Genomic DNA, 11,169 nt, shown 5'->3' with positions numbered 1-11,169 from the left:
AAGCTTCTCTGATTCAATTATGTTTAAAGGAACAGGTTCATAAACTACAACGTAATAACTTCTACAACTTCATGTGACAGTAAGTGATCATTTCTCCCTCCAGTGTCTATACTGCAATACCATAAGAATATCAAAAGAAAAGTTATCATGGTCTGTGACAAGATAAGGATCTTTTTGATCCCCGCATAGAAGTAACGAGATGCACAATATCTTGGCCATAATGCACAGAGGACGACTCCTGAAATAGTGTTTGCACATATAGGTGCAAATCCTTAAACAGATTAGTTTTCTAGAATACTTTTTTATATCCCGTTCAGTCTTTCATCGACTTTCAAGGATAACAACAATCTACAAATTTTCAATGCTCTGGCAACAAGATCCCAGCTGCAGAAGCGATATATCTTGATTCCCTAAAAAGATGATCTGGACCACGAGGAACTTATACTCTGTGACTTCAAAATGGCTGCACCACTTGCTTCATGAGATATGTAGTTTTCTTGACTGAACTCAATGGTTTTTCAGAGAACGTGTCCACCAAAGATGTAAAGCCGCTTTCCAAGCAGCACTTATACTCCGTGCATGCTGACAGCCTTCCTGTTTCTGAATGTGTGCACAGTCAGGCAGTACAAAGCATTTCACATGTGCACAAACTGACCCTGCACATTGTCAACAACCATTTCGCCAATATAACCTTCAGAATCACACAGAAGATTTCACTATTGAGAGACACAAAATGAGCCACTGAAGGACCTGTTGCCACTGTAGCTGATGTCCATTGGGGGTCAGATTCTACATTTTTCTCCAAACCTGTTTCCAAAAATACTACAGACCAAATTCTTTGTGACTGGTCTTCACTGTCAGAGAGGGAGACATTCTGTTCCCCCTGAGAGTCTGAGACTTCAATCTCTTTACCGTATGTTTTTTTACAATTTCAGTTTATTATAAAGACTTTTATTTGGTCTCACTGCTTTTGGGGGGGGGGAGGTGCTTCTTTGCAGGCTAGAAGCAAACGTGCCCACAATAGCATTTTTCTTTGCCTAGAGTGACAGGCCCCTTATACTTTCGGCTGCAATGAAAATTCCCAGGCACCACTTATCATGGTCATGAGTGTAAGTTTTTGACATTACATTTACTTCAGCTCTGGAAACCGAATAACCTATGAAAAGAAATTCACAAAACCAGGAAACTGCCAAACAAATTGAAATATGTGTGGCCACTGGAACCGTTGGATGCAGCTCCAAGTATGGCCCAACGTCCTGACAGATGGCAAATTCCAAGCATGATTCTGGGATATTTCCTGGATACAGTTCTGCAGAGTGACAGTATAAACTGATCTTGTTTCATACAGAGAGACTGAATTTAATGCACATCTTTAAAGTGAAGTGTGCTAGCACAGGAGGCAGATGATTTTATGTATCTGCTTTTAAACTTTAGAAAACTCATATTGTCTCTTGCATGAAGGGGTGCAGACCTTTGCTGTTCACCAGGACAATATTCATTTAGATTGGGTGATCATTACAAAAATTGAAGTAATCCAGATTCTCCATGGTAAAGGGAGAAAACAGCCAACCAGGAAGACAAGTTGCACAAGAAAAACTCAATTCTGAGTTGTTTTCCCTGCAGAGATTTTACTGGTTAAAACGTGGTGACATGTGTATGTGGATTTGTGCCTAGAATGAGGGAAAATTCTGCAGCAATCCGTACAAAAACATCAATTCCAACGGCTATTGTAAATTCCACTGGCTAAAATTCGTAATGGTTTAGTGATAACACTTACAATAATTGCAGTACTCAACGAAATTGGTAATTCGGAGCTCAGCAGTAACAAAGGGACTTATAATGGCCTTCTTAGGCTTGCTGAATCTATACATTATAAACACATCCCAACAAAATGTTGAAATATTGCATCTGTTTACCTTGCCAATAGGTAGGCACCAGGCTCGAGAGGCACAGGCAAACAGCTCAAGACCATTGCTGTGCTACCAGTGCTTAATTTGTGAATAAAAACGTGCTGGTGGCCAAAGCCCTCCCCTTAAACGTGTGGCTGCTGCAATTAAATGTGCAAACACGCAATACAGACGAAACGTAATCCTGAAGCCATCTCGGGTCTCTTCAATCCATTTACAGCCACTCCCTGTCCCTCTAGCTCACTCTTGCAGCTTTCTGCTTTCTCCCATTGTGAAGCTTTTTAGTTTTTCTCTTCCTCTGTCTTTCCGGTGTGTGTCTTTTGCTTGTAGTAAATGCTTGATGCAGAAAAATAAGGGCCAGCCCTCAAAATTAAGTACCGGTGCCCCGCACTGGACACAACAAGCACAAATTAAGCACTGAATGCTATAGATAATTAATTTATTTTGGTACAGTCCATGTGCTTTTTTGCTCCAATGAATCTTCCCCAAATGTGGTTAGGCTCCTTTGGTTCTCATTACGCATTTTAGCTGCACCCTATAGTGAAAATCAGCTCTGTGTGTACGCATAAGAACATGCAGCATATTTATACCTGATACATGGATGATGTTTGTGAATTAATGGAAAAACGAAAACTAAGAAACCACATTGGAAGAAACCAAATCATGAAAAAACAATTTTAAGGAAAGACAATTCAAATAAAACACAAAAAATCAAAAATTAAAGGAAAAATTCTAAAGGAAAGATAAGTGTAAGAAAAAATACAAAAATTACATTAAATGTGGGTGGAATTTAGGGGTAGTGACAGGTTTTTGGGATTAGAGATCGGTGAGGTTTAGGGGTAAGGAGGGTCTTCTAGGGGATCAGAGATGGGTAAAGTTCAGGCAGAGAAAGAGGTTTGCATGGTTCAGACAAGGGTGGAGGTTAGGGGTGGTGAGGGATGGGTGGTGGTTAGGGGTAGTGAGCGTTTTCTACGGTTCAGGGAGAGGTGGAGTTCTGGGGTAGTGAGGCGTTTTAGGGTTCACAGATGGGTGGAAAGGGTGAAGTGTGGGGGAATGAGAGGTTTTAGGGTTCATGTATGGGTGGAGTTAGAGGTAGAAAGGGCTTTTAGGGTTCAGGAATCGATGGAAAGGGTGAAGTGTAGAGGTAGTGAGAAGTTTTAGGGTTCATGTATGGGTGGAGTTATTGGTAGAAAGGGCTTTTATGGTTCAGGGATGGGTGGAGTTTGGTGGTTAGAGATGAGTATAGTTTAGCGTGGAGAGGGGATTTTTGAGGATAGGTATAGATGATCTTTAGGGGTTGTGAGAAGATCAGGAATAGATTGGTGTTTAGGAGTGATGAGGGGTCAGAAAATTAAAAGATTCCAAAATAACTGTCTAAAAATGGAGAAGGTTTAAATCTGAAGTAACGTTCCCTGAAGTAAACCACTGAAATAAATACCTCTAACAAAAATGTTTCTGAAAGTAAGACCTGCAACCATTGTGTTTACACCTTAAAAGCCAATTTTGAAAAAAAAAACATTGTATGAATTGGTTTCTATGAAATGGTGATTGCCATTCATCCTGCAAATTTCCATTAAACAGTTTAAGCGAAATTGTTTCTCAGTAATGGTATACCATAAAATCATTTTTCTACAAAATCACATACAACCATACAAAGAATCAAGAGGGAGTTGGAGGCAGCAGGAAAAAAACAGGCGAAGCTGCAAAAAATGTAATGACAAACTGTATGTATTCATAGCCCATAGGGCTCATAAATTCGAGATGCTTTGCACTAACATCACATTCAAAGAGATCAGTCTTTCCAGACAGTACACCAAACAGGAATGTTTTTGGGTGTGAGAAATGTTAGATCATCTGTTGTAGATATTTCCTTTGATCTCAGGGGCACCTGAATTTCTATGATGACCCTCAAAATGAGGGGTACCAAAACTTTCATTCAAATACAATGCTCACCATAACAATAAATTCATCCTGATCAGACGACCCTCCCCATACCCATACTTCTCAGGGAGGATCTCACAATAGGAGGCTGTTGTTTATCAGGTGGTTCAGATGGATGCTAACAGGAGGGGTATGTATCTCTTTTTCAGTGGTCTCCAGTATGAGGGGTACCATCTTTCAAGGATGGTTCACATGAAAGGCACTCATCTATGAAATGACCCCCATTATAATAGCTACCATCTCTCAGGCAAGGCTTCTTAAAATATAAACCATCCGTCTCAGGGAAGGCTTGACACGCAACGGCCAACAATCTCTCTGGCTTCATTGCCAACATGAATAACACCGCCTCACAAGGATGGCCAACCATATGAGGGTCCTACAATATCCTCTAACATCAAAGCCATTCATCTCTAAGGAACTGCCCCTTATCTGATGGCCACACAATCATTTAATTAATTATTATGTTTTCATCTGAGGGCCACCCTATCTTGCATTGGTCTATTATGAGGGCCAACGTGCCTCTTAGTGACTGCTTAATGATTTGATACTAACACTGGCCATCAGTGGCTCATTATTCATCTGAGAACCACTATGGTTCTACTCACAGACTGCTTTCTTACAAGAACACTTATCTTTCTCAAGTTGAGCAGCTCCATAACTATGTCGCAACCTGGTAGGCACGAGGTCTAGTTCTTCAATTATTCCACCAGCCTCAAGGATACTGGATTAGGCTAGTATAATGACAATGCCAGGTTTCTTAGAGACTGCTATTGGAGAAATATTTGCATCTCAAAGACTGTATTGGCTTCCATTAAATGTTCAACCTAAGAGGCACTTTCCCTTCAGTGTCTGCACTCCAACTAAATTATATGTCATTTCTCTGTGGCTGAACTCAAACCTGAGACCTCATTTCCACTAAGCATCACCTGGTTTCTCAATACCTAAACTCCAATCCAGTGGGATCTTTGGCCTCTCAGAAGCTACACTCTAATCCAAGGAGCACCTCTTCTGTTGCTAAGCAAACATGAACCCGAGGGATGCAAAGTTTCTTAGTGACTTTTCCTTAACTTCGTTTCTCTCTGAAGCCAAAAAACTTTAGTATCTCAGTGACCATACTCCAAGCTGAAGGAAGCCATCTTTTAGAGGACAAACTCCATTCCAAGGTACACACATCCTCTTGGGAATGCTTCCTAACCTTGGACAATCCTCCTCTATCACTGACTGCACCCCGGCCTTGTTGAGGTCCCAGTGTTCAGCGACTCCAACCTAATATGTTGAACTCCTTTCCTTTCAGTGACTGCACCAAAACATCAGTAACATTCCTTAGAAACACAGAACATCTTCTCTCTTATTTACACACTAATTAGAAGATCAGGCATAAAAAATCCAGAGAAAGACGTTCAGGCTTTAAAGTCAGAGCTAGATCAGAGAATGCCTCCGAAAGATCCACTCCTAAGGAAGACTAACTATAAGTAAAACAGAGAGAGATGTCCAGAAGTGACATGCATACCTAATGAAGAGGCACTGTATAGGACAAGCAGACTACTGAAAGCCATCAGAGAGATTAGGGGCCTCATTTGAATTTCAGCGAGTGGGTTACTCCGTTACAACAGTGAAGGATAGCCCTTCCACCGAAATATAAATCCCATTATATCTTATGGGATTTATATTTTGGCGGGCTATTCGTCACCATTGTGACAGAGTAACTCTTCCGCCAAATTCTAAACCAGGCCCTAAAGGAGACATAAGAAATATCCTAGACACACAACCAGCTCAGGGTTGAAGAAATGCATTCATAAATCAAGGAGCGGCATCAGAACAACTGCTATACTAAGACATCACAGTGACAGAGAGGGCCCTTAAAAAAGACAACCAAACAAGTCATAGACCCCACAGCAAGACTGAAGAAACACATCCAAGAAATAGGGAAACTGATCTAAATTGTAAACAGACAGATGAAAAGCTGCCACACTAAAGCAAGAAACCAGAGAGACAAACCAAGAAGAGGCACCTCAGAGAAAAACCCAGTTTACAGCAGACCCCACAGAAGGATTATAGAAGGAAATCATGACTCAAGCAGAGAGAGACTTTTCAGTCATGTGGATGAAGAGGATGTGGTATGACTACCTTGATGTGGTGGCTGGTGTGGGAGAGCAGCAGCGCTGTCAAATGTACACCCCATCTTTGGGAAAGCTTGTGGGCCTAGATGGCTGCCATGTCTTACAGTGGCAGTGGTAGACAGCTGTGCGAGTGGCATGCTGAACTAGGCATGGCATGTCTATGTCAGTAATGCGACTAAAACAGGGCTGCTTTAGGTAGGCAAGGATTGTCAGGCACACTTTCCAGAGCGTAGACAAGATGACAGGAGCGGGGCAGGCACAAGGATGTGGGTGAAGATTGGCTGATAGTTTCCAGGTGGTGAGCGTGGATTCTGCTGCATCATCTCAAGTACGAGGTTGCGCACGTCCCGGGACACGTCTCCTCGAAACTCCAGGAGGGCAGAGATGTGATCGTCACTGCAACAAAAATCAAAAAGTGTACAGGATATATGTTGAAAGGTGGAATGATCTGCACAAAAACCGGGGGTATCCTTGACAGATTGGTTGCACAGGAAAAAAAAATCAAGATAGTGACAGAGTAAGTCACGTGGCAGGATTCCTGACATTTAACTAGCTCTAACACTCCCCCCAAACACCCTCTCACTCCCTTGCGAATCTTTCACAGTTTTTTTTTATTGAGCACACCTAAAATTCTCTGTAGGGCATTATTTATCCAATATGGGTAAGAGAGCAGACAGTAAGGACGAGTATGTGAAAAGGACAGTTAAACAGCACACCCACAAGGAGGAGGAAGCGTAGTGTAGAGTAGAAGAGTTAGAAAAAGAGCAGCAAGACAAGTAAAGATAAAAACAAGTAAATGGAGGGAACAGGGAAGGATACCTGATATCCGGATACTTGGCAGTGAACCCAGATACCTCCAGGCTGAGCAGGTTAGGATCCTGTAGACGGAGGAGTTCCTGGATGCCCAGAATGACACTGACGCACTGCTCTGTTTGTGGGAGTCCCTAATAACGTAAGAGAGAAGGACTGTAAATGGTATGCCATACAATGACTTGCCACTATGATCCCACTTCTTAGCACTCTCAAGCCACCTATACCTCCATTTGTGAGGCTGACCATTTTGCTGTCATAGACGAGCAACCCTAGCCTCTTCCTTTACCAACAACCCATATCTCTTTTCACTTCATCTCTGGCCAGCTCCTTGTTTCAGTTCCTGGCGCTGCCCAACTGCCCTGATCTCTGTTTCCAGTACTAACCAACTAGCATGAACTCTGTTTCTGAAAAGCTCCTTGCTTCTCTCCCTTACATGACTAGCATCTCTCACCTCTGTTCCTCATTTGCCTTGTTGACCAGCAGCCTTCATCACCCACTGTTTCCCTAATGCCCTACCAGCAGCCTGTGCCTTCTTGCCAAGATTGGCCATTAGCCTGTTTCCAAGGCAACTGCCATCTCTCCCCTAATATGACTAGCATCTTTGCCTTATCCCTAGCACTGACAGCCTCCCTGAAACGTCTCTCTAGCACTGTGAATTCCCCTAACTCCTCCCTTGCCTTGACTCCTTCTCTAACCTCCCTGTTATACCTAAGATTGCGTTTGTGTTCTATTACCAATGTGTGCCTGTAAGGCAAGGAGAAGTTCCTACATTAAGAGGTCGGCTTGAATTGACATCTTGTGCAAAGCATGGACCGCAATATAGAATGATAGATAAGAGGATGCATTATGTGTGTTGGCAGTGATAAATCTCAAGTGGCAAATGAAATATCTATAGTTCCTATGGATTTTCCCAAGCATGGGTGACAAAAGGTAGGGATGGACATGTCGTCCTTCTGTAGTCAAGGTTTGGACGAAAAGTATGCCATTGTGTTGTTTAATAATTATTATTCATCGCCAGAGGTTGGACTCTTGAAAGAAGTCATCTAATGTTGTAAAATTTTCACAAAGAAGTTTGTAGGGGGAAGGACTGCCTGTTGCCTAGAGGAGACTATTAGGGAAAAGAGACCTCAATTTGTTTCGCAAGAATTCCGGAGATACCTGCAGGTGCATGGGATTAGGCAATATGGTACTGCCTAGTACCATCTGCTTGAGAATGGATGGTGGAGTGTTTTGATAGTGTTGGGTGATTATGTGCAACTATCGGTGCAGAGTGGTTTAGACCTGAAAGAGGAAGTGAAAAAAAAGGTTATGGAAATATGGGACAATGCCACACTCTTTGATGGAGGAAACTCCTATTTATCTTTTGAGAGGCAGAGTGCCCTGCACAGCAGGTTATACTGCATGAATTGGAAAGACTTCCGTTCATCTCCTGGATGAATGGGTAGGATTATTTTTTCATAAAATGGTTGAGGAGTGTCCCAATGAGGTGGTGCGGCAAAGACTCAGCAGGTACCTCAAGCGATATAATGACAAACATGCGAAGACGGTGCAAGGTATGGGGTATGGTTTGTGTGTGAGTGGGTAATTCAAGAAGGAAAGGAACATCCAGGTGGTCAGTTCCTAAACGTGTTGTTGAGGTGAAACTAACAGTGTGCTGCTAGATGATGGGAAGAAATGGCATATGAAAAAGGAGAAAAGGTGTGGAATGTGGAACGTAAGGACTGCGATGAGTGTGAGAAAGCAGCAGTTTCCATTCACAAGGAAGAGAATGTTACAACCATGACTAATGGTCAGAAAGTAAGGATCCCCAGGAATTAAGATGATTACGTATCAATAGCAATTTAGTGTTCCTTTGTGTTTGCATCTTTAATTCTCTACTCATTTACCTTTCAATGTAATCCTTTTTAGCTGATAGTTTTATCAGCATTTTATAGTGAATGTTACTTTTGTTTGTTTTCTGTTTTGTAGGAGGGGATGATGTGTTATCACTGTGTGCCTTTAATTTTCCTTGAAAATCTATTTTAATGAGATTCTGGCCATAGTCTGTTGGATCCCGGTTGCTGACAGGCTTGTATGCTGTGAACTTTTTCAATAGATGTCGTGTTTTACAACCCTAGTGTGTGGAGGCTTTGTAACATTCTCTCACTTCCACTGACCGTCTCCTTAGCCTCTTTCACTGACACTAACTCCCCCAAATCTCACAGGCAGTGAGCTGCTCCCTAACATCAGTGTTTGGCATCTTCCTAACTTCCCCATTGCTTCTACCTAACTGCCTGCCATCTCTCTCCTTGATGAGCTACTCTTAATCCTTTTTCCGAGACAGACCTATGTGCAGAGAATACTCTTCTCACCAGTCTGGAGAAAAGCTCCTCCAGTTGTTGCGCCTCCTGGGACATGTGATCGGCTGCTTGAACCCTCTCCGCAGGGTTCTTGCACTGCAGTCTCTTCTGCATGAACCCCCGAATGTACTCGATCACCACCATGCGCTCACACTCTGACAGCAGGAACTAGAACGTGAAAGAAGAGAAAGCTCAGACCACAGGAATGCCATAACCTACATAAGGTATCAAACCCAGAGACGCCCCTTCCTACATTACAGTGACTGAAGGGTAGTGCAGGTTTAACAAATCACAGTTGGCGTGATATTAGCATTTGCCATTTTGCCACCCATTTCTTTAGGGTATGTAGCTATTTTTACTGCTTTTATTGGGTACTGAGCCACAAGCCTGCTACTAGCAACCTTGGTGACCGCTTGCTTTACCTTATGATAGAACTGGCTCACTGGTTCTACGGAGTGTATTGCAATGTAAAAAGAACCTACAGATGCAAAAAAACAAGTCTTTTGTTGAGGCAGTTCCTCCTCAGAGCGTTCCGGTGACTTCAAAAGACCACTTGATTTCTTTAGATTACCATTGGTGGTCAGTATAGTTTATATGATGACAGGCGGTTCCTGCACATTGTCAGAGGCGGTCAGTGCAGGTTAACAAAGTTCTAAGCTGTAGTTTTGCATGTGATCGCTGGGTAGGGCCTAGTTATACAGATGGACTGCACTCCATGTCCACCGGTAGATATTCTCACCTTGCAGCCTGGGTTTCTGGCACGGGAGAAGTGCCTGCAATAGCGCTCTGTAACCCCGCACACGTTATCAATGATCTGGATCCCTGACAGCCAGTTCCGCGAGGGCAGGTGCACAAAGAAAGGCTGTAACCAAGAATACAGATATGTTACTAGGCAAACATGTATCACCAACCCTCAGGCAAGCATGTGAGCATATCCAAGATATTCTCTCAATGTTTGTTCTACTGTGTATAATATACATGACACTGATATATTCAGCATTATGAGGTGTGTGAATCACAATATCTGAGACAATTTGACCCACAGGATGGTTGCTAAAAAGTGAAAGTAATTACCGTAGTGATGAGGTCCATTTAACAAAAGGTGCACAATATGATTTATTTCTTCTTAAAAATATTAATAATAATGGCACTGTGCAACTATTAAAACAGTTATGTGGCATTTCATTGAGTATAAACAGCATGTAGTGTCTTGCATTTCCCTCCTTCACAACTGTAGAGAGATTAAGGTTTTATGCATGGAGGGGAGGGAACTTACATTGAAAGTAGAAGGACCCAAGAAGAGAATCAGTTTTACTTGGCTTTTGCCTGAATGATTAATCTGAGTGGTCAGATAACGTCTTCAAAGTACCTATATGTGATGAGGTAAGGTTTCTGATTTCTCATTTTAGCTCTGAGCTGAGGAGTGAGGAAAATACCTTGATGGGGCACATATTAGGGGGATGTTAGTGTTATCATTAGTGTGGGAGAAATGGCTCAGAGCGCAGGAGTCAGTACCTGCCCGTGCAGAGACAGAGCAGAATAGACCTGAGACCTGAGGCAGTGTGCCATCACGTGCCTGATCCCTTCTCCTTAGAGAAGTGGGGGGAGCAGTTGTTCTTTATCAATCATTAAAGTGTCTGACTTTGTGTAGTCCAGGCTAGCCAATTTGATGTAACTCTGTGGCAACCGTAAACTCCACCTATTGTGGAAGAATACTGACCTATCAGCGTGCCATCATTATGCAAGACATTCCGCTTTCCAAGTCGCCATTCTTCCAGCACCAACACACATATATATATATATAAAACTGTACTGATACTATCAGTGGGCCTTAGGTAAGAGAGACAATGTAACAGTTTGGTTACAAATCCAACAACTTCTAAACAGATGGAACGCTGCAAGGAATGCCTCAGAAACGAGATACGTTTTAGGGGAAAGTGGAGAGGGGGAAGAAAAATCTGTGGATTGAAAATAGTTAAATGGTTTTAGTGGAAGTCAGGAGAATGAGCACATGGTGGCCAAAGCTGGACTAGTCACATACGATAAGCA

General features: G+C 42.5%; 1 protein-coding gene across 1 annotated transcript in view; it reads right to left on the bottom strand.

Moving 5' to 3' along the window:
• Positions 1-3,617: 3,617 nt before the first annotated feature.
• EXOC3L1 (exocyst complex component 3 like 1) overlaps positions 3,618-11,169 on the bottom strand; it is a 123,718-nt gene continuing 116,166 nt past the window's right edge. The window contains exons 10-13 of the mRNA XM_069217303.1: positions 9,860-9,982; positions 9,133-9,288; positions 6,788-6,912; positions 3,618-6,364 (exon numbers count right to left, since the gene is read on the bottom strand). Of these exons, the coding sequence (XP_069073404.1) occupies positions 6,178-6,364; positions 6,788-6,912; positions 9,133-9,288; positions 9,860-9,982 (591 nt within the window). The 3' untranslated portion in view covers positions 3,618-6,177. The remainder of the gene's footprint in view (positions 6,365-6,787; positions 6,913-9,132; positions 9,289-9,859; positions 9,983-11,169) is intronic.

This window comes from Pleurodeles waltl, chromosome 12 (assembly GCF_031143425.1).
Source record: "Pleurodeles waltl isolate 20211129_DDA chromosome 12, aPleWal1.hap1.20221129, whole genome shotgun sequence".
In the NCBI taxonomy this organism is placed as follows: Eukaryota; Metazoa; Chordata; class Amphibia; order Caudata; family Salamandridae; genus Pleurodeles; species Pleurodeles waltl.
This window is presented reverse-complemented; position numbering and strand designations above follow the sequence as displayed.